Consider the following 21,995-nt stretch of genomic DNA (forward strand, 5'->3'; position numbering starts at 1 on the left):
CTTCACACCGTGAATACCTGGCATTCAAGGGCTGTTGAAGCGTTGATACAGGGCGATGAGTTTCGGTGGACCTGGTGGAGGACAGAAAAGCGCCAAACCTATCCCGCCGGAGCGTGGGAGTTTCCCCCTCGACCATGACGGAGAGTGCAAGCCTATCATAGCAGACTACCTCCGATGCTTGCGCAGAGTCAAGGGAACGAATGACCAAGAATGTCGAATGATGGCAAAGGAGTACCTCAAATGTCGTATGGAGAACAATCTAATGGCGCCTGATGAAATGAAGAATCTTGGTTTTGCAGAGGACGACAAGACGGAACCTATACCAAATCACGCTGGTGGAGCCACGGCACATAAGGTTAGGGATGATGGGAAGAAGATATCTTGATCGTTGAGACCCCTGTAACGTCTACGTATCATTCTCCCTCGACACTACACTACAGGTGGAGCATTCGGCGTCTACAGATACTCCGTTAGCGAGATGGCATCCTATCCTCTACCTCCCAACCCTTGCCTCGTTGCGATACTCTTGCTAGTGAAAACCTCATCCGAGCCACGCATCATCTTTCATTACCCGCCAAAACCGGGTGAAGACAATACGCATTTCACAGACATGTTTAAAGAGAGCCCTGCGGACGACGATTCATCCAGCTCATCAAGCGATGACGAAAGCCAAGACTCTTCAGCAGAGATTCCCAAACCTATTGAGCCAAAGGGGGAGAATGGCACGGGGAAAAGTACTCCCGAAGTGGATGAATATGGCTCTGCGTCACCAGAGAAGAGCGATGGGTTGAAAGGGGTTAAGGCGAAGCTACAATGGAACGATCTATTCGGCTACCAGTCTAGTGTTCTGTCCAAGGTGCTACTACCTGCTGTGAGCTGTCACAAGAAGAGGTTCGAAGTTGGCCTGAACGACAAGGTATTTCTGGGCCGCCCGGTTTTTGCGAGGCCGGAGGGTACCTGGAAGAAACCAAGGAAACCGAGAAGGTCGTCTAGCAAAAGTGATGTGACTGCAGAGAAAGTCAAGGATGTTCGGGAGCAGGGCAAGGGCACCAAAGTAGAGACGTTTGATTATGCGAACAAGGACAGTGGGACATCAGGCGTCGACACTCACTTGGAGAGCCAGTCGGACTCCCATCGAGATGAAGACACACTGAAGAAGGAAGATGCGATCGAGGACGGAGAGCCTGTTGTACAGACACCAGACACGAAGAGTAATAGAACTAGCAAGTCAGATATGCTCCCATTAATCAAGGAAAAACAGAAGCCTCTGGCAATGTTTCACGTCGTCTTCGTGCTCCGGCCGCCACCGCTTGAATATCACCTACGGGTGAAAGAGATGTACGACAATGTCACCAAGAAACTTTCTAAGGCTTTGAAGTGGGAGCAAACTCGTTCAGGTTATGTGGCGAGGGAAACAGCTGTGATCACATCGTTGACAAAGCATATGGACAAATCAAACAGTAAGACGCGTTCAGCAACAGTCTTGACTATCGCTCATATGTACAGGCGAAAAGCAAAACCTGGCAACTTTGTATCACGACATAATCTCGCGGTCTAGTCTCGCGAAAGCCATATCAACCCTCTACAACAGCATCACCGCTTCTCAAATCGCCCATATCAGTTTGAGTCCAGCCTTGTCTCTATCTCTCCAGATCCCGTTCCCCACCTCCATCTCAATCCTCCCAACCGCACTCGCGCCCCAGCTGCCCGGCCTCTGGCTGACGACCGCCAATTCCATGCCAACGGACGACGACGTCCAGGGCAACGGGCCCCAACTAGGCGCACATTTCACCCTTTTGTTGCTATCAGACCTTCATTCAATCATGGCAGATATCAATGCCACCGCATCGCCCATCACTGGACCTTTGACCCATTACCTCCGGGTCACCACATCCAACGAATCCTTCCTGCAAATCTCCCAATCCTCAGGAATTCCCCTCACCGAGATCCAATTCCTCGCCTCCCACCTCATATACTGGCGGCGTGCCCGAGCAATCCCACCACTCCACCAACGCGACGTCTACATAGTATCACCGAATGCCGACATGCGGAATTTGGCAACCGCATCTCAGAACTTTGCCAAGCTCTTTCCTGCGCTTCCACCACTACCCAAGATTCTCTACATGCTCTCGCACACGCCGAGACCATACTCAGCTCTCATCCCCAGCAAAGACCACAAGCCAACCTACATGGATATCTTGGCCTGGCTGATGCGTGGAGGCTGGGTGACTCAGCTCCGAACATTTGCATGGGTGCGAGTACCAGCCGATATTAAGGAAGCTGTGGCCAAGGAGACAGTGATGAACGCATCACGCAAGAAGAAATTCTCAGAAACCGAGAGCACCGACGAGACCGACACCGACACCTCCAGCGCCAGCAGCACAAACCTAAGCGTGCCCCCTCCCCACACATCCTCTGCTTCCCCCTCCCCCACCTCAAGCACCCACACCACCCTCCCCATTCCCCAACCCACAACGCCCCACACCCCCTCCCTAATCCCAAACCCGCGTCTCGCATCCGCCCTCCCCTCTCGCTACCTCTCCGCCCTATCAGCGTACGTTCTAAACACTCAAGGCGTCGACGCGCAATCGGCCTGGGATATATGCGTCAATTATTTCGACGGACATCATGCCATCGAGACCATTCCGGTCCGAGAGGGGTGGAAACGGAAGAGGGTTGCGGAGCTGATGGGGGCATGGGAGGGGATGGGATTGGTGGTCAGGGGGAGGCATTGGTAGGGTTTGCGAATGAGAAGAGGGACAATCCTTGAATTTTGAAAAATTGATCAGGTGTTCCGGTTCCGACGCCGAGGAAGCTCGTCGCAGCTGGATCTACTGCAGTGGAATCTGGTGAAATCCGAGACTGGTTTCCCATTTGCGCGAGGTTTCAAGCACCGTTCATACTCGTTTTGGGAGGGACTGGGGTCAACATGATCGTTCTTGTGAATGTTAGACAGAGGCAGTCATATCCCCGCTCTATCAATAGCTTGATCGCAGGTCCTTCGTCCTTGCCCGATAGTCTACATCAGCAACGCTCTTGTGTGGAATGGATTCATAATCTTCTATAGTGACACATGTCCACCTGAAGACATCCACATGCATAGTTCATGATCCCCTACCAGCGCCTCGGCCTCCACCCATCATATTTCGTGCCCTGGATGATTGTCAATTCCCGTCTCATGCCACCAAAGAACGCAGAGGGTTTAAACTCACATCTCAGCGATATTCGGATCATTCATCATAGCGGCCAGATCCGGCATGCCCCCTCCCCCACTGGCACCTCCTCCTCTCCCAGCACCTGCTTCGCCTGCTCCTCCCCGTCCTCCGCCGCCCAGCATGCCCGCCAGCGCACTCAGATCAGGCATGCCTCCTCCTCCTCCTCCTCCTGTCCCAGCACCTCCCGCGCCCCCACCACCGAGGCCAAACCTCTCCGCCATGCCCCTCAACTGCGGGTTATTCATCAAGCCCTGCAGTGTCTCCGGATTGCTCATGAGGTTCTGCGCCATATTCGCGAACATGGGGTTGCTCATCAGGCCACCGAGATCCGGCATGCCTCCTCCACCCCTCCCACCGCCGCCGCCCATCATGCCCGCCAGGGCACTAAGATCCGGCATACCTCCCCCACCACTCGCGCCCCTCGCACTAGTCCCGTCATCGAGATCCTCCTCCAACCCACCAGCCACCCTCTCCCTCTCCAACTCGTCCACCTTCTCCTTCGCCGTCTTGAACCCCTTCTTCATCGCCTCGCTTCCCCCATTCCCTTCATACTCGATCCCCTGCCCATAAGCCTCCATGCTGCCCCTCGCGTCCCCGAGCACGAACCGCGCCAGCCCGAGCCGCGACCACGCCTTGGTGTACTTCGGGTCGGCCGCGACGGCCATTTCGGCGTCGGTGCAGGCCTCGGCGTGCTTGTGGCTGGCGCTGTAGGCGGCGGCGCGGTTGGAGAGGTAGATGGGGTTCATGGGGGCGATGGCGATGGCTTTGGAGTAGAGGTCGATGGCGGCCGGGTGGTCTTTGCGCGCCATGGCGGCGTTGCCCTGGGATTTGAAGCCTTCGGATTCCGGGGTCGGGGCGGAGACGGCTTCTGCAGGTTTGGGTGCGCTGGCTCCGGTCGTGTTGCCGCCGCTGCTGCTGCTACTGGCTCCGGTCGTGTCTTTGCCCTTGAGTTTCTCGTAAACGCCGTAGATGCTCAGGAGTGATTGCGAGCCGATGGCGTCTGTCATGTGCGATTTATTGGAGGGGTCGACGTGGAAGGTGTCGGCGATGCAGGAGGTGGCTATTTCTATGCTCTCGGTGTCTTCAGGCGTTATGGTGCCGTCTTTGAGGGAGGTGGAGAGGAAGTCGATTATGGCAAGGGCGAGACGCTTTTTGGTGTCGAGGGTGGACGCCTATGGGGGGGTTAGCATTGGTGGGACTGCGAAGCTTGGTGGAACTTACCATGATGGCGATGAGAGGATATAGGGGATTTAATAGGTCTGATGGATTTCTCAGAGTCTGAAGAGGTATTTAAGTAGGCTGGTAGATTGTTGGAGTCGTGGGTAAAGGTGTGGTGTTCACAGTGAGAGCGCTGCAAAAGCTGGTATAAACTTGGACCCTGCATTTTGACGATCCCGAGGTTTGGCCGACCGCATATGACGATGCTGCGCCGACAAGAAGACTTGAAGACCAACGTATAACAAGTGAAAAAGTCATGTCGGTATATTCGAAACATAGCTTCCTTGACCAGACTCTAATATTTTCAAGTCTCGATAGCCACAGGTTCGCAGGCTTGCTACCCAGAAGCCAGCCGCAGAGCCAGCAACTATTGACTCAATGCCACGATACTCATCACAGTGCAAGGCCACAAAGCCTGAACGGCCATCGAGGTACCGGTTTATCGCTCCTATCTTGTTATCCGAGTTTATGCATCTCCTAACCTTATGAAGCTACGACAATTTGGGTATCAAGTCGCCTCAAAATGTTGACTTTTATAGTTGCCATACTGGAAAGGTGATGAAGCTTGTATTCTTATCCTGTACATCCGACGGTGTACTTCTCAAGCTCTTCCACCTCAGTGCGTAAGAGTTGACCCCCAACTCCTCATTCTCACTCAACTCTGTCCTAGATCGACTATCTGCAAGGAAGTATTCTCCAAACTGATGGCAGAAGTACTTTCATCTGACAAGCTTGCTAGCCCATTTCTCACAGTTGTCAAGTCCACACCCGTCACACTCACGAAGATTCCTTTATCTGCATCAAGCGTGGAGATACCCCCAAATCCTTGCTCTCTCCCGCAGATGCACCTCAGCATAATCTCGGATGCCCAGTATACCATCTTAAGTAACGTGATGTAATCCGAGATCGACAGGTCTAAACTGGTATCCATCATCAAACGGCAGCTTTTACTATGCTGTACGAATGGCATTTCGATACCGCCCGTCGGTTCCGTTGTGAAGAGTTGAGGGACCAAGATCTTTGGATCGCTGAGAAGTACCATGACGGCATCGGTGCAATCTTGTGTATTTATCTTTTGAGCAGCGGGCATGCCGGACCCAAGGCACCTCACCAATGGAGCGAATCTACCGCTGGCTTCTGGATACTTGGTAGTGTTGCTCGAGCGCTTATCCAGGTCGGCGGACTCGGTGCCACTGTATTCGTAAGAAGGTGTTGATACCGTCCGGTTTCTCGGTGGCGATGCAGATATTGCACTGGACGGCGACGAGACTCCTGTACCGGATGGCACCTCGAGAATTGTGCCATTTCTAAGATGTGCTGAGACGAAGCCGCTGACACCTACGTAGAATTTATCTGCAGCTGTCCCAACATCGGCGATTCCACCTATTGCAAACTTGGACCCGTCCAAGCATCGGTCCAAGATCCTGTTGACCGTAGAAGCCACGTCAAGAAACCGGAACCGGTCCTGAATCGTGCTTTCATCATTGTTCTTGATGAAAACCACGCATTGCCCGTAGTGCCAATTGTTATATTCCGTTTTCATGATATTGATGTCCGCAGCGTCTGTGTAGCCAAAGGTCTGCTCCATCATCGGGTTTGGTAGCCTCAGGATTATTTCGTTTATGATAACATTACAATCCGAGGCAATAGCAGGCAGCAAGCGGTGGACTGAGGCGGGGTCGAAGCAGTGCACTGGATACCTTTTGCGGGCTTTCAACCCATCCGTAAGAGTCATTGACAACGAATTATGCTCTGGCACAATCGGGGATGATCTGCTTTCGAGGATGCGAGGCCCACCCGACGGAAGAGAAAGTGTGGTATCGCTCCCTAGGCTTTCTCCACTTCGCGTCTGTATGCCCGACACAACAACATAGAAACTCAGTGGAAATTTCAAACGACCAATATCAGCATTTCCACCCAATGGTTCTTTAGTGTCGGCGACACATTTCTGAACTATCCGCTGTGCCACTTCTGCAACGTCCACTGGGCGGAACCTATCGACCTGCTTTTCATCTATGTTTCGAACACGCATGAAGCAGTTTCCGAAAATCCATCGGTTTTCTGGCAGTGAAACATTGATTTCCACAGTATCCGTGTAACCCCAAGTCTGTGCCCGAAGCGGATCCTTCATGCCAAGAATGATTGTGTTGATAATGAACTTGCAGTCTTTTGCATTGGCACCAGGTAGGCGAGATCCCCTTGGATAGCAGTCGATTTCGTGGCCGATCTGTACCTTCGGATCTCCCGTAGAATTCGATTGAGATCGTGTCTCATTCAGAGATACTAACGCCCCGTTTGAACCCAACATTCGCGGTTGAAGTCCTGCCGGACCGCGATTTGCCAGGTTGGCATTCGGAGTTCGCTTGGAGACTTCCGAATTAGGAAGGGTCGAAATGTCAGCGTCATTGACAGCGTTGACGTTAACATCTGGTAGGTATCCTTGCAAACCAACATAATACGACATTACGCGCGACCCGATGGGCATTGATCCCCCTTGGGCCTTCCTGTGACTCGTCACGCAATCTGACAAGATTTTGTTTGCCGTCAGTGCAACCTCAAAAAGAGTAAACAGGTCAATCGAGGCGCTCGGTGCAGAGTTGACATAGACACTGCATTGACCAAAGATCCATCGCGCGGGGAGCCAGTCGCGATACGAGTCCATGTACATTTGCTCGGAGAAAGGTCGCCTCTCAAATGGTCCATCAAGGCGAAGAATGACATCATTGAGGACCGTGGTGCAATCTTGAGCTACTGCGGTAAGATCGAGACTTGCTCTGATATCGAAGCATAGAACTTGGTATGCTGGTGAATCCAGATTCGAGACCGGATTTGTCGAGTTGAACTGGGGTGAAGACACGTCTGCATTTGGTACGGCTGCCGGGTTAAGAACTCTAGAGGGCAATGGTATTGCCGAAATTGGGACCAGGAAGAGTAACGCTGTATTGAGAGGTTTGCCCAAGAGCAGCATCGCAGCTGCACCCTCACTTCAATCGACGCAGATTTGTACGCATTCAAGTCAAGGCTATAGATTTGAGACGAGAGATGAAGGGGATAGAAGAGCAGAGGCGTACAGCTCGATCCAAACAAGGTCCCCAGAGATGATGAAGGAAATAGGCGCCTTTAGCAGTCGCGAGTCCTACGCATGGCGGATGTTGACTGCGCTGGCGCACAAATCAATGAGCAAGCCAAGGTAAAGCATATCGCTCTTACGGAATCTTCATCCAGAGAAACTGCTCATGCAGGGCAATAGCGTGGAAGGCACAAAATAACAGATAGCTCTTTTCTCAGAAAGGCTGTTAGATCGAACTGCATGCTGGAGAGAAGAAACATGCGCTATTTGAGATTCCGATAACATGACCTGTAAGTATCCAAATGCTTATCAATGGTAAGGAGAAGCATATTCGATGCCAATCCAAGAAAGTTATGAGAATTGGAGGCAATCTGCTTGTGTAGGATGAGGATATTCTACAGGAGTCGATCGAATAGCTGTACAGAGATACATTGACGGACCGATATCTCCCATGAAGAAGAGCTGCGTATGGCGATGAAGAGATACAGCATAGAGACATACAGAAAGAAAAAAAGTAAAAAAAAAAAAAAAATTTTTTTTAAAAAAAAAAAAAAAAATAAAAAAAAAAAAATTTTTAAAAAAAAAAAAAAAACCCAAAAAAAAAAAAAAAAAAATACCAAAAAAAAAAAAAAAATCACACAAAAAAAAAAAAAAAAAAAAAAAAAAAAAAAAAAAAAAAAAAGTTTTTAGAATCTAAAAAAGTGAAGTAATAGAATTCACTGCCCTCCTGCTAAGAGAGGATGCCTCATGCCAGCGACACCGGAGCCGTCCGCGGCTTTAAGCAAAATCGGAGTTAAGCTATCGCCGTTCGGCTTACCAGACAGAGCTCCCTTGAACCTCACTCCATCCTTTCACTTTGACTCCAATGTATCTTCCCCTTACCGACAACAGATAATGACAATGGCCAACAATCTCCTTCATCTACCTCACGAGGTCTTGCATAGTATCATAGCCAATACAGACCCGCAAGACCTCGCAGCGTTATGCTGCTGCCGAGCTCTCAATGACTTCATCAAGAACAATCACCTGCTCCACAAGGAGATGTACCTCAAGACCTTTGTATGGCATTGGCATGATCCAATCTATCCGCCGTGTTCACACTGAGTGGTGTGCCTTGTGTAGGATTCATTATCCCAAAAGGACAACACTGTCTGGGGCCCCGAACTGCGAAAGCTGGTCAATGTCCAGAAGATCCTCGAGTCGAGTGACGATGCTCTTAAGGTAGCGTTCCCGCTCTCATCTCAAACGTGAAAGATACTGACGCTGTAGTAGTTATCCCAATTGCAGACAGTAGCTGTATCCATCCAAGATCTCTTGACGAACGCCCCCATGGACCCACGTACCTCCCTCAATCTTCCATTCCTTACGAACCTTTTCGAGCAACGACAAAACGTTAATACCTTCCTCTGCAGCTCATCACTCTTTGAATGGGCTAGAGCAGAGTTATGGGGTGATCTATCTACAACTAGGCAACGGAGAGACTTGGCAGCCATGCTCACAGAACAGAAGTTCCCTCGATCTCTGCGTAACCATTCCACCTTAAATTCTCTTGATTCGGAGACAGTTGCAGACCCGATACCGGAACAGCCAGAGTTGGGCGACCTGTTGGCTTACGTCTCCAGAACTGGAGATACAGGCTCTATCCCAGTACCAGTGCCCGCAGAAGCGCATGCCGCCAGCCCAACGAGCGCACTACAAAGACCACAATCATATGATAGGCAGCTCAGCGCAAAGCTCCATTGCTTATATGGTGTCTCAATTGGGACTGTCCGCAAGACTTGCGAGAGTTCCCCACCGCGTTACTCTCTGCGCAACGACACTGCGGAAATACATCCTTACGCTCGCTCCCGGGTTTACGACCTTAGGCAGCACACAGAGAACGGCACTTTCTGGGGTCCGTTTCTTGATGATGGCTTAGGAACTGTGGACTGGGAGAAGCTTGAAGCGATCATGATCATATTAGACTACAACCTGAGGCGCTCAACGGAGGTCCATCGCCAGTATGAGGGTATGCTGGAGCTGCAAGAGAATCCATGGGTTGGGGCAACACCTCATAGCTTCATCTCGCCTCCGCAGTCTGTGCCAATGGAGCCTCCTTTGCCACTTGAAGCGCAAGACCCTTACAGTGTCACGGGGACCTGGATGCGTGTTGTATGTTTCCTGGATTATACCGCACTGTATGACTTCAACTTTGGTGATGACCAGCCCGAACGTGACCATCTACGCGAGCCTATCGATACCGAGGAGGCTACTCGCTTGATCACCATGAAGATTCACGTGACTAAGATCCAAGCACCTGGTGAAGATGATGGCCAGCAACTTCCGGTTGTCCATTTTCAGGGCAAGTCCTCATCAATCCGGCCATCATGGGATCCCAACGCGAACTCCAAGATCAAAGGTAAGACATAACCTCATCACCTACCGAGATGATTAGGCTAATCACGACCAGGTACCGTGAGATTGACGCCTCAAGGCGAGGTCAGGTGGACAACCTTTTCTGTCTTTCAAGGGTAAGTGCTTCCCGCTCCCCAAGGAAGTGATCCAGAGGCTAATTGCTATTGTGCAGCGAGGAGAGATGGCGAAGCGAGGGCATTCAGATTGGAGGCGTCCGGTCAGCTCGTGGTGTCTTGGGCTTCTGGTTCGACAAAGACTTCGATGAGCATGGCCCGGCTGGGCCTACAGCCTTCTGGAAGTCGCATGATGGGATAGAGGCGAAGAAACCGTCAAACACTCACGGATGGAATCAATTTACTGTGCCTTCATACTGGTGATACTGACTTTGCTTCCGTATCGGAGTGCGGCACTGGGCACCCTCGGAGTTGGTGGCGTGTGCAGGGACTCCAACATGCGACAGCTGAAATAGTGTCAAGTTCAACAATTCATTGAAGTCAATAGGAGGCGAAAAAGAGGAGTAGGATGTAGAGAAGAGTTTTATTGATCTCCCGAACATGCATTACGAATCTGACTGAATTTCTCACGCGCCAATATGAGGTCAGAGCTACTCTCGTTGTGCAAGGAATAGAGTACAGCTATTCATGAATTGTTTGATGGCCTTCGAGATGATGAACACTCATCCTTTGTCTGGCACAATGTCCTGAGTCCCTCTATGGTCGCATTCCTTCACACTTGGCTTCACCGCCTAGCTCCAACCTCTTCTCTCGAAGCAAAAACCCCATCCACAAGATTTCCGTATCGTTCCCTCTCAATCCCCAACCTTCAACCCTTCCACCCCCTTCAAAGCATCCTCCTCCCCCTCCTCCTCCTCGTCCACCTTCCCCACCAGCCCCCTCTCCCACAACTCCCTCCCACTCATCTTCCCCTCCTCAATCTTCACCTTCCTCGACTTCCCCTCCTCCTCCACCTTCCTCCTCTCCTCCTCCTCCCTCTCCACCTCACCCCGGAATCCCGCCCTCCAGGCCAGAAAACTCTCCCTCGTCACAGCCTCCCCGTGAAACTTGGCATTCTCCGCCTCTTCGGCCTTGGCCGCCTCTTTATCCTTCTCCGCCTGCACTTCATTCAACCTCTCGCCAATCAGCAGCTCCGCACTCTCCTTCAGCGCGCTGATGAGCGTAAACACCATCGCCTGACCCATAGACTCGGTTATCGTCTCGTCGATGGACGATAGCAAGTGTGGTTTGTCCTCTGGTAGAGATAGCTGAGGCAATCGGGGAACATTTTGGGGGAAGGTGATGTCGAGGTTGGGGGCAACGTCGGGGTAGGATTCGGGATAGGCGACTGTGAGGACGAGGTTTGCTGGTGTGGAATGTGTCAGTCAGTCTCTTGCCCGAATATGTATGTGGGGAAAGACGGGATGTGGAGGGAAATGGAGGGGGGCACGTACGAACTTCTGCATCTTCATCTTGACCGGGTATATCTAATGCTATCGAGACGCGGTAGGATGTCTCTGAGATATCTGATGTAAAAAGGTGTGAGCACTCTTCCATCAGACCAAGAAAGCAGACCCACCAGCAATCTCATCCGGAAAGATAGAATCAAGGACTTCTCGTTCCTCAACCTGCTCCTCACGACCCATCTTTCCATCTCGTCAAAATCCTAACCCGCTCCCTCCCACCAACCCGCCATGCCCGCGGAAATCACATAAACCCATAGGGCTGAACACTCCCGCTTTAGCGCCCCAAAATTCCACTCCACCTTCCCAAAGATTCCACCGACAAACCAACCCCCACCATGCCCCCCCGCTGGCTCCGCCTCCTCTCGAAACCCTACGTCTTTCTCCCCGCCGGCTTCCTCATCATCAACGTCGCCGTCAGCATCTTCCCCGACCCGCCCGCCGTCCGAGAAGCGAACGAGCGGAAATGGGCGCAGGCGCAGCAGCGGCGCGAAGAAGCGTACGAGCGCGCCGTGATGGAGCAGATCGAGCGGGCGAACCCGGGCGCGTTCGACCGAAACTGGGACCCGGATCGGGACCGGGATTAGACCCGGCTTCTCCGACAGCAGCGGCAACGGACATGCTCGCGGAAGCGGAATCGTTGTTGAGAGAGGGGAGAGGAAGGGCGGAGGACGCACTACCGGTTGCGTTGCGAGCGCTGCGGCGAGCTGCGGGGCGGGATGATGCCGCTACGACGACGCTGCCCGCGCTCGGTCTGGTCGCGGAGATATACCTCGAGCTCGGCGACGCGACGGCCGCGCGTGAATACTTTCTGCAAGCCGTTTCGTTGGACCCGGAAGGGCGGGTTCCCGAGACGCTCGGCGGGGGCGCGGAGAAGTTCCTCTGGCTGGCGCAGCTGAGCGAGGAAGGCGGGCAGGATAGCGTGGAGTGGTTCGAGCGGGGCGCGGCGGTGTTGCGGCGGGAGATTGGAGCGCTGGGGGAGGGAGAGGGCGAGGGCGGGGAAGAGAAGCGGAAGAAGCTGGCGGGGGCGTTGTGTGGGATGGTGGAAGTGTACATGACGGATCTGTCCTGGGAGCCCTCGGCGGAGGCGAAATGCGAGAGTTTGATTTCGGAGGCGCTGCTCGTGGCGCCGCGCTGTGCGGAGCCGTTGCAGACGCTGGCTTCGGTACGGATATCGCAGACGCGGATACCGGAGGCTAGGAAGGCGTTGGGGGATAGTATGGGGATATGGCGGGATTTGGAGCCCGAAGATGCTGCGGTGCCGGATTTCCCCACGCGGATTTCTTTGGCGAGATTGTTGATGGAGGTGGAGATGGAAGAGGAAGCGTTGGGGGTTGTGGAGAGGTTGGTGCAGGAGGATGATGGGAGTGTGGAGGCGTGGTATTTGGGGGGTTGGTGTTTATATCTGCTCGGAATGAAGCAGAGGAAGAAGCATGATGAAAGGAATGGCGCAGCCGAGGGGGATGCTATGGAGGATGCGAATGGATGTGACGAGGACGAAGAAGATCTTCTTACCCAAACTATGGTCTCGAGTCGAGAATGGTTACGGCAAAGTTTAAAGCTTTATGAACTAGTTGAATATGAGGATGAAAGATTGAAGGACCATGCGATGGAGTTGGTTGAGGAACTCGATGCCATTATTGGGGAAAGGGGAGAGGATGAAGTAGACGAGGGCGAGGAGGAGTGGAACGGTTTTGGAGAGGAAAGTGAGAAGGAGCAAGAAGATGAGGAGATGGATGAAGGCTGAGATTGCTCCATTTCGGCTCTGGAGACCAACGTCAAGAACAACGACATGTATAACACGATCACGATAATGGACGGCGACATTTCGACCATAGATAATATCAATCGCAAACAAACCAGATCAAGGGTATCATCCCACCAACTCGTCACTCTCCCACCCGACCTCCCCACAAACCTCCTTCGTATACCTCTGCATTTCCTGCAAATTCTCCACGATATCCGTCAAAGCGCCCGAAAAGGCATACTGATACACATCCGCCCACCTCCTGCCTTTGCCTTCTTCATGCCCCATCCTCTCCCTTCCCCCGTCCTCAACTCCCTTCCCCTTTCCATCCACCTCCGACCGCCGGACTTGCTCCGCCTCCATGACAGCCATACAGTCCAACAATCTCCTCCTCGCAATCGCTGCGCTGGGCAGATACCGCGGCACGGGCTTATCTGCCCTGAGAGCGCAGGCGAGGACGTAAAGATTCATGAGGATGACGGCGACAGCGTCACGGCGGGGAACAGTCAGTGAAGCGATGGCTGCAGGGTCGGAAGCGGCCATGTTGGGTTGGAAATAAAGACTCGACTGGCGCACTTGGACAAGGTGCTCGAAGAAAGACTCGCAGGCTGCGATGAGGGCGCTGTAGGGGAGCGGGTTGAAGGGAGCTCTGAGGCGCATTTCGTGCCTTGTCAACTCCATGAGCTGCCGCATTCGCACAAAGCCTTCTCTTAACCGAGCTTCGAGCATTTCCGATCTCACTATGTCTTTTGGACCCGGTTCTTCACCTTTCGTGTAGTAGATGTATTTGGCTACGACACCACGGTAAAGGATGGCTGAATGGAGCATCGTGCTGGATAAAGATTTTCTGAGCTCGTGGCGGGCGATGAAAGGCCAGAGGATCCAGTTGACGGTCAAGGCGGCTACCAACCCCACGACAAAAGCAAGGCCTCTGGTCCAGGCAATGGTGACGACAGATGGGTAGCCACCTTCCGTATATGCGCTCAATGAGACCACGGTGAAGCTTAGGCATCCAACTACTCCTGAACGAGGATGCGAGCTTTGCGTGGAACGGTAAAGCATTGGTATCATGTAGACGGCGGCAAATACGGCCATCACGTACGGATTTCCGTTATCTGCTGCGTAGGCGAGCCCACCCCAGATCGCACCGATGGCAGCGCAAAAGGTCCGCACAGCAAGGTCCTGGAAGGTCCCGCCAACGCGTGGATGCATCATGGCCCAAACCGTGACTACAGTCCACCAGCTTTCATTATCATTCCACCATCCTCGACTCTGTGGAAGCCAAGCAGGGACAGAGAGAAGCGTAGTGACCAGGGTGACTTTGAAAGCAAACCGTGATTCGAAGCCTTGTAACCGGTGTAACATCTCCCACGCTCGATATCGAAAAGGTGCTTTGCCCGAACTCTTGCCATGGTCATACTCTTGTTCTTTTTGGTACTCTCCGATCACTGGTGGCTGTTCTGGCGCATCCTTCAAGCCCTGCCCTCCTGCTGCATGTCTTGCCGCCGGAATGTAGGCACTGCTCTGAAGTTCCGCCATTGTTCTATCCAGTTGTTTCTTGCTACGAAAGTAGAAGCCCGCTGTCAGCCCTCCACGGTCGTGTCTTACCTGGTAATTAGTCCGCATGATTGCCTTATGGAATGGGTAAGACGGTGCGCGAATTCTCCATTTTCTTTTTGCCTGGTCCATTTCTAAGACCTTGGCCACAAGCGCCTCCACTTTGTCTGCTGTCTGGCGTACAGGGTGGACGAACAGGAAAAGCTGTATCACATCAGGACTTTTGGCGTATTCAGACGGCAAATGGGGGTGCGCGACCAGTAGAGCGTCGGCTGAGTCGAACGCTTCCTTGGCGGTTCGCAGATTGTCCAGGGCTTGCGAAAGGATGTATGGTTCGTCTTTTGCGGCTTTTTGCCCACCAATAGATAAAATTGTTTGGTCTGCGCGCGTGATATTGGCTACCATGGCGTCAATCAATACTCTCGTGGGCTCCTTGAGGGTGTGGCAAATTGTCCGCTTGGCTCGATCATGGTGGAGTATGGGACCCTGCTGCACACCACCGGTACTCTGCTCGAAGGCTGGCTCAGTGGGCGAATCGGAATCGGCAAAGAGAGTTGGGTCAGGGGTGATTGCCAAGATAGATCGTATGACACCTTGGATCAGGTTGCGTATCAGTGCAACATCGTTGGGAAGGAAACGTGAAAACGTAAATTCGAGAGTAAAGTCTCGAACAGCCTGAGAGATATTGACGAACTGCCAGGCAAGCTTGCGTTTCAGAAACGGCATCTCCGGGGATGGTAACACAAGTCCCGCTTGTATTGTGTTCAATGAATCATGAAGAGCAAGTCTAAAGAAGGGTGAGATACCGTAATGCTGACCAAGTATAAAGGAATAGTGCCTTACGCAAGCGACCTTGAACCAGCATCTGGGAAAACGAGGACTGCGATGATAAGGCAAACAGCCTGGCCTAGTACCCACGGTATGCCATAATCGAAGACCTTTTTCCAGCCCACACTCTGGGACGTGTCTGCTAGACATGTGTAAACGATGGCAATTCCAGCACAGAGTACGGCTTGATAGAGCCTGATGAAGACGCATCGTAGCCAGCCGATGAGTACAGCGAAGATAATAAGGAAAGTAGCCAATATACCGCCGTATCCGGACTGGGCTGTAGCCGTAGATGTGGAGACGTAAAGAGCTAGAGACCCCCAGCCCAAGCCAGCGACGGTACCGAGGATAGTGAGAATAGTACCGTCAAGCTGGCTACCGACCGCTCTTCCTGGGTGATTGATGATTGCAGAAATAACCATAATGTAATTATATTCGCCAAGCCAGTCCCTTGAAGCTGGTATTAGACAGATGATATAAGTAATTATAAACCCAAGAAATGTCTTCAAAAGGCGGATACCTGCCCTAGACGTACTAATCCTCTGGAAAAAAGCCTTTGCTTCGCGAAATTGCTGAGGCAGGAATCGCCGTAACGAGAGTGGATGATTCTTCTTCCGGAATGCATCTGGCAAAGTCTCGGCTGCTTTCATCATCAGATCCTCATGATTGCGTTTTAACGGCCGATTAAAGGCAGCGTCGAAGAATCCGTCCCGCGATTCCTCAAGACCGTACCCGTCGAGATCTGCATCTACAGCTTGGAGGAGATGCTCGAGCTGCAGATGACTGGTACTTGCCCCAGGAGATGGTACTGGAGATGTTTTCAGCGCCCTGGAGTCTAAAGCGCCTCGAGGGGCTGTAGAGGTGTGAGCAAAGGATCCAAGGATGACATCGTGTGCACCAGCCAAGCGGCGTTGGGGGCTTGGTTCTTCTGTAAGGTGTAGACTGTTGGGGTTCCGTTTCCTCAAGAGCAAGTGTGGTCCGGATGATGCATTTTTCTCGCCATGGTGGGCCGGCTTACGTCCCTCAGCGGCCTCGACATCTCTGATCTCTGACTTGATTGTTGGTGTCTTCAAATGGATCTTCGGGCCTGTTCCTGCGGCCATTTGTTAATCAGATGGCAACAAGGTTTACCGTCTTAGCTATGTCTGCCTTGACATGGTTCAGGGTTCCCAACTTATCCCGGGCCATAGCCAGGACACTAGCAGAGATGTATTAGATGTATTTGTTGTCGTTATTACCTTTCTTGGCAGAATATGATAGTCACAAGCGCGCTAACGCCTCGTAGGGCTGAATGCGCCTAATGCGTACCTGAAGGTACCTTACTTTCTCTCTTTGTGTCACGTACTTTTCTTCTATAAAGTCGATTTAGCAATGTACTTAAGTTTGTGGCACGATCAGATTTGCTTTCGCCTTCCTGTTGGCTCTTTGTTTTCTCTTTTCATTGATTTGTTCTATCTTATTATCTACAATTCTTACGTATCTTCGTTCCATCTGTGAACTGTGTTTAGAATAAATTTGTAAGATGTTAAGATACAGTATACCAATTTTGGAGTATTGTACGGTATATGGCAAACGAGCCCGTGATCTGATGGTATCCTGTCAGCACTGTTAACCACTAGGCCGTAGGCTCAAAAATGCGAGGGTATCGCGCTTCATGCACGATTCGCCCTATTGAACCCTATAATAGGTGCTTAGGTGTCAGGTCAGGCCTGACATATCCTGAGTTCAAAGCGGAATACCTTCATTCAATTTCACCTATCAGGCTATCACTGAATGTCACACGGAGCGCTGACGCTAATCCGGAAAAGGCAGCTATTGCAGCCTTTCAAATGGCCCCGCATCGTCAGCCTCGTCGCTCCGTCTCTGCTCTTTCATCTCTTCCTCTAGTATTATCTCTGAATGCGTGAAATTTTGGCGTCACAATGTCGACATCGAAGCATGGCAAGCGCCAAGAAGAATACCTTCGCACTTTGTATGTGCCTGACGTGCAGGGAGAGCTGGCCCAGCATCTTATTGAGTACTTGCGCATACGGGACTGATTTTTCATCATGCTAACTCAACAAGCATCGTATTCGTACACGGGCTGAACCCCCACAGCAATGCCGATTTTGCCAATGCTACCTGGACCCACGAGAACGGGAATTTCTGGCCTACCAAACAGCTCCCGAAGCGTGTCCCATCAGCTCGCATCCTTGTCTTCTCCTACAACTCACAGGTAGCCTGGGACACCAGTAAGAACGGGATTCAAAAACACGCCAATAACCTGCTTGATCGGCTCTCCGGAGCTAGAGAGTCCAGACTTGCTGATGTGTGCGCCCACATATGTGGTTCGACAGAAGACATGCTAATGAGATAGCCACAGAAAAACTACAGTGTACCCATCATCTTCGTCGCACACAGTCTCGGAGGCCTAGTGGTCAAACAGGCACTCGTCACTGCTAAGATTGATGACACATACATTAATCTCAGAAAAGCAACCTATGGCCTTGTCTTCTTCGCTGTACCCCATCAAGGCGGCCATGGAGCTGGTCTCGGCGCGATCGCAAAGAATATCGTGTTGTCGCTGACGGGTGATGCGAACAACGACCTCATAGAGTCACTGAAGTCGAATTCTCTCTTTCAGGAAAGCCAGACGGCATTCTTTAAGCATCAGCTGGAAGACTACCAGATAGTCTCGGTCTGCGAGGACAAGCCAACGAAGCTTACCAGATTTCTTGGCAAGGCAACGGCTTTGGTGATTTTACAGTCTGCCGAACTATCATTAGCACACTGAGCTGACAATTAGTACAGCTCGTTGTCGACGAGAGGTCTGCGACTTTGGGATTGCCAGGCACTCGGGAAAGGCTTCTGACTGTCGACTCAAATCATTCAGAGGTCTGTAAGTTCGAGGATGACGATAACAAGTTTGAGCCTATCAAACGTGCTATTGGAACGCTGGCAGATCGTGCTATCGCCAAGCAGAAGAAGACTGCTACCGATAAATCTTGCGACGGTTTACACGCACAAGAATGTACGTAGTCGGTAGCTAAGCTTGTCTGTGAAATGGCTTCATGGTGGTCAGTATTTGACACAGCGTGTATTCATATAGATATCCAAAAGTTTCTCCATAGCCTCCACTTCCCCGCAATACAGTCTCGTCAAGAAGAGATTGCCGATGCCCACAAGGAGACGTTCCAGTGGATTTTCGATGACTCCGGCGATGCAGTGCGCCCTTGGGCCAATTTTGTGGAGTGGCTCGAGACAGGCCGGGGTATATACTGGCAAGTGTTCCTCCTTTCGCGCGTCAAATATCAGCTAAACGAACTAGGATCTCCGGCAAAGTTGGGTCTGGGAAGTCGACTTTGATGAGCTATATCTGCGAGCATCCACGGACCATGAGGTCGCTAAAGACCTGGGCAGGACCAAAGGTTTCAATGGTGGCTACGCCAAAATTCTTCTTCTGGAGTCCCGGCAGCCCGATGCAAAAGACTTCCGTGGGATTGCTTCGGTCTCTTCTCTATCAGATATTTCAGGAGTATCCTGAGAGTGTTCCACCGCCGACAAGAAACGAACCCCTCTCAGATTGGACGGAGAAACGGCTTCGAAAGATTTTTCAGAACTTAACTCGTGATATATCGAGCTCATATCGCATTTGCTTCTTTATTGATGGACTGGATGAGTTCAGCGGTGATCACGACGCACTGATTGAGATGTTTCAGGAGCTGGTGCAGGATGAGAAAATCAAAGTGGTACTGTCTAGTCGGCCGTACCCAACATTCGATCGAGCATTTGGCTCCAGAGCTATGCTTAAACTGCAAGACTTGACGAGAGCCGATATTAAGAAGTTTGTGTTAGATAAGTTCTTCGCTCATCCGAGAATTCAGTCAATGGCAGCCCAAGAGCCTCAGAATGCCTTCGAGCACGACGTTTATGGTTTGATCAATGATGTTGTCTGGAAATCTGACGGTGTCTTTCTTTGGGTCGACTTGGCTGTCAAGGACCTGATACGAGGGATCAACGATGAAGACAGCCTAGAACAACTGAAAGAAAGGCTTGACTTCTTACCAACAAGACTTGAAGATCTCTACGCACAGATGCTCAGTAAAATCGACAAAGTCCATCGGGAAGAAGCGGCTTGGTTCCTGCAAATTGCACTTCATCAGCAGTCGGACGAGTGTTCGCACCGGTCGAGCGATCTTCTCGACTTCACCCTTGCAGTCTATAAATGCCTGGACCGTGATCTTGAGTCTTCAGCGGATTTTCCTTCGCAAAATGTGATGGATCATTGCCAGTGGACGAGAAGAAGGATCGCAACGACCTGCGCTGGCCTTCTTGAAGTCCACCAACGAACATTCGGCAGAAGCACCGCGCAAAGTTTCCCAGAAAACACCAATTCAGAAGACACCGATCCAGAAGGCGCCAATCCAGAAGACACCGATCCAGAAGACACCGATCCAGAAGACACCGATTTAGAAGACACCGATTCAGAAGACACCGATTCAGAAGACACCAATCCAGAAGACACGATCCCAGAAGTCCAGTTTGTGGTCTCATTCCTGCATCGCACCGTCGCAGATTTTCTAAACGAATCCGAGCAAGGAAGAAAGTTTCTAGGTGCAAACACGTCACCAAATCGAAACATTTATGTAGTATGGGCCAAAGTGCTAGTGGCTAAAGTACGAATGCTTGGGTTTGCTCAGGACACAGATTTGATTGAAGCTTTAACCATTGAAGACATCATGACAGCCGCCTCTGATGCCGAATACAAAACTGGTGTGGCTCAGACGGCAATCTGTGCCTATATAGAGCTCGCCGTGACAATCCTAGATCAGAAAAGAGGAGTCCCTGTACCAGGGTCGCACTGGTGTACACGCATAAATAAGTGGGCTTCGCGTGGGAGTTATGGAGTACGGTATAGTTACTTGGAGCGTAGCCTAAGCTATCAATTTCGCTATACCAGCAATCAAGCTAAAGAAGACGGCTCGTCGAGGCCAGCGTCAGATCGGCCAGTCGACCACTTTGGCTTTGCAATGTCAGATCGGCCAATCGACTACCTTGGCTTTGCAGTGTCCAATGGTTTGAAGTTGTACATGCAGCAGCAAATAACGTTACTCCCAGCCGGCTTTCAATCATCTACAGCAACTTACTTGTTACGATGTACAATAATTTCTTCTCCGTTCGACGACATCGGCCCTTCGCAGACTTCGAGATTCCTTGACCTCGTTTGTGCGCTTTTGAGACACGGTGCAAACCCAAACGTGCCGGTATGTGAAAGCACTGTCTGGGGTCATTTTCTGGCACGGATGGTCTTTGCGAAGGACGACCGAAGATGGATTGACCATGAGCTTGCACATGCTATGGAAAGGCCCTGGAGAACAGCCTTCAACTGTTTCATCGAGCATGGGGCTGACACGAATGGCATGCTTTCCATGCAGAGGTGGAATTACCTAAAGTTTGAAATCGAAGAGCGTCACCTTCACGTACTTCCGATTGGTTCTTCGAGTTCAAAAATCAAGCTAGGGCGTTACTGCAACGCTCATTTCCGCATCAGTGTGTCTGTTCCAACACTGATTCGGTACTACTTGGGCGACTCGCCCGACTCTGCAGATATTGTTTCAGTCTGTATGCTCAATGGTGCTTTTTATCACTCCAAATGCACGGAAATATCCATCGATTTGAAGATGGTGAGGACCTACCCCCACTAAAACAATGGGCGCTGTCCGATCAGCAGTCGGATCGACTTCTTGAAGCATTCGAAAGATATGTCATACCCACCGTGCCACCTCGATCTTCGAAAGTCGAATTAGAGCGTCTGGTTCTACGTCTATACGATGAGCTTTTGACAAGAGAACCAGATCAGTCTCATCACGTACTTTAGTCTATCCTCACCACCGTGTTTCTCAAGCTGCTCATGTTTTGCGCATCCTTTATGAACTTCTGCCAATTCAGTTTCTGAGCAACACAAAGGTCAGTATCTGTAGTAGAATGAGTTCGACTGTTACACAGTGCGCTCATCAACCACGCGAGCCAAAATGCAAGTCATCTGCAAATTCCAGCTTGTCGGTGAATGGCCGAGGCTGGCTGAGGAGCGTCTCATCGCGCCATGCACTTACCTCGCCCCCAGAGCACATGTGAGATACGATTAGGTACTGAAATCCAATCACGCCGGGAAAGATGTCCCACGTTGGCGCAACAGTTCCCGCAAACCACGGCTTTTTCACTTATGAGCCCCCCCTTAAGCTTATCCATTCCATCCCGTATCATCTACCCCAAGCTTTCCTCGACCCTTGAGATGTCTAGTAGACCAAACAGACGGCCACGGTGAGTCTCACGTCTCCTACACGGCACGATCTATATGCCGAATATCACGGCTGAATCACTTGATGCATAAGACGTGACTATCGTCAACCCCAACGGCACCAGTCGGCCCAAGAGACGTCCCATCGAGGACCTATAGTCTGCTGCACCTGGTTCCTGTCTATCACATTCTGACAAGCCTACCACTCAATGTACACCAGTGAACTTCACGTA

At 51.4% G+C, this 21,995-nt stretch overlaps 9 protein-coding genes across 9 annotated transcripts; 5 read left to right on the top strand and 4 right to left on the bottom strand.

Moving 5' to 3' along the window:
- Nucleotides 1–55: 55 nt before the first annotated feature.
- On the top strand, nucleotides 56–2,738 carry HO133_002488 (uncharacterized protein; the record flags this gene model as incomplete). The annotated part of the gene is made up of 3 exons (XM_037293414.1): nucleotides 56–355; nucleotides 551–1,460; nucleotides 1,507–2,738. The coding sequence occupies 3 exons, from the start codon at nucleotides 56–58 to the stop codon at nucleotides 2,736–2,738; spliced, it is 2,442 nt and encodes an 813-aa protein (XP_037150243.1).
- A 366-nt stretch (nucleotides 2,739–3,104) lies between these two features.
- Nucleotides 3,105–4,439, bottom strand: HO133_002489 (uncharacterized protein; the record flags this gene model as incomplete). Its single annotated transcript, XM_037293415.1, has 3 exons — nucleotides 3,105–3,153; nucleotides 3,213–4,387; nucleotides 4,437–4,439. The coding sequence occupies 3 exons, from the start codon at nucleotides 4,437–4,439 to the stop codon at nucleotides 3,105–3,107; spliced, it is 1,227 nt and encodes a 408-aa protein (XP_037150244.1).
- A 649-nt stretch (nucleotides 4,440–5,088) lies between these two features.
- Nucleotides 5,089–7,401, bottom strand: HO133_002490 (uncharacterized protein; the record flags this gene model as incomplete). The annotated part of the gene is made up of 1 exon (XM_037293416.1): nucleotides 5,089–7,401. One exon carries the CDS (start codon nucleotides 7,399–7,401, stop codon nucleotides 5,089–5,091), a length of 2,313 nt encoding a protein of 770 aa, XP_037150245.1.
- A 1,002-nt stretch (nucleotides 7,402–8,403) lies between these two features.
- HO133_002491 (uncharacterized protein) lies at nucleotides 8,404–10,274 on the top strand (the record flags this gene model as incomplete). Its single annotated transcript, XM_037293417.1, has 5 exons — nucleotides 8,404–8,562; nucleotides 8,626–8,724; nucleotides 8,776–9,901; nucleotides 9,953–10,013; nucleotides 10,070–10,274. The coding sequence occupies 5 exons, from the start codon at nucleotides 8,404–8,406 to the stop codon at nucleotides 10,272–10,274; spliced, it is 1,650 nt and encodes a 549-aa protein (XP_037150246.1).
- Nucleotides 10,275–10,705: 431 nt separating this feature from the next.
- Nucleotides 10,706–11,536, bottom strand: HO133_002492 (uncharacterized protein; the record flags this gene model as incomplete). The annotated part of the gene is made up of 3 exons (XM_037293418.1): nucleotides 10,706–11,256; nucleotides 11,345–11,416; nucleotides 11,470–11,536. 3 exons carry the CDS (start codon nucleotides 11,534–11,536, stop codon nucleotides 10,706–10,708), a joined length of 690 nt encoding a protein of 229 aa, XP_037150247.1.
- A 155-nt stretch (nucleotides 11,537–11,691) lies between these two features.
- Nucleotides 11,692–11,940, top strand: HO133_002493 (uncharacterized protein; the record flags this gene model as incomplete). Its single annotated transcript, XM_037293419.1, has 1 exon — nucleotides 11,692–11,940. The coding sequence occupies one exon, from the start codon at nucleotides 11,692–11,694 to the stop codon at nucleotides 11,938–11,940; it is 249 nt and encodes an 82-aa protein (XP_037150248.1).
- Nucleotides 11,941–11,972: 32 nt separating this feature from the next.
- HO133_002494 (uncharacterized protein) lies at nucleotides 11,973–13,100 on the top strand (the record flags this gene model as incomplete). The annotated part of the gene is made up of 1 exon (XM_037293420.1): nucleotides 11,973–13,100. The coding sequence occupies one exon, from the start codon at nucleotides 11,973–11,975 to the stop codon at nucleotides 13,098–13,100; it is 1,128 nt and encodes a 375-aa protein (XP_037150249.1).
- A 126-nt stretch (nucleotides 13,101–13,226) lies between these two features.
- On the bottom strand, nucleotides 13,227–16,588 carry HO133_002495 (uncharacterized protein; the record flags this gene model as incomplete). The annotated part of the gene is made up of 2 exons (XM_037293421.1): nucleotides 13,227–15,444; nucleotides 15,501–16,588. The coding sequence occupies 2 exons, from the start codon at nucleotides 16,586–16,588 to the stop codon at nucleotides 13,227–13,229; spliced, it is 3,306 nt and encodes a 1,101-aa protein (XP_037150250.1).
- An 819-nt stretch (nucleotides 16,589–17,407) lies between these two features.
- On the top strand, nucleotides 17,408–21,342 carry HO133_002496 (uncharacterized protein; the record flags this gene model as incomplete). Its single annotated transcript, XM_037293422.1, has 7 exons — nucleotides 17,408–17,502; nucleotides 17,583–17,700; nucleotides 17,848–18,219; nucleotides 18,276–18,495; nucleotides 18,574–18,819; nucleotides 18,885–21,148; nucleotides 21,196–21,342. The coding sequence occupies 7 exons, from the start codon at nucleotides 17,408–17,410 to the stop codon at nucleotides 21,340–21,342; spliced, it is 3,462 nt and encodes a 1,153-aa protein (XP_037150251.1).
- Nucleotides 21,343–21,995: the final 653 nt, after the last annotated feature.

The sequence above is a fragment of the Letharia lupina genome (genome assembly GCF_014066315.1).
Source record: "Letharia lupina isolate WasteWater1 chromosome Unknown contig_15, whole genome shotgun sequence".
NCBI lineage: Eukaryota > Fungi > Ascomycota > Lecanoromycetes > Lecanorales > Parmeliaceae > Letharia > Letharia lupina.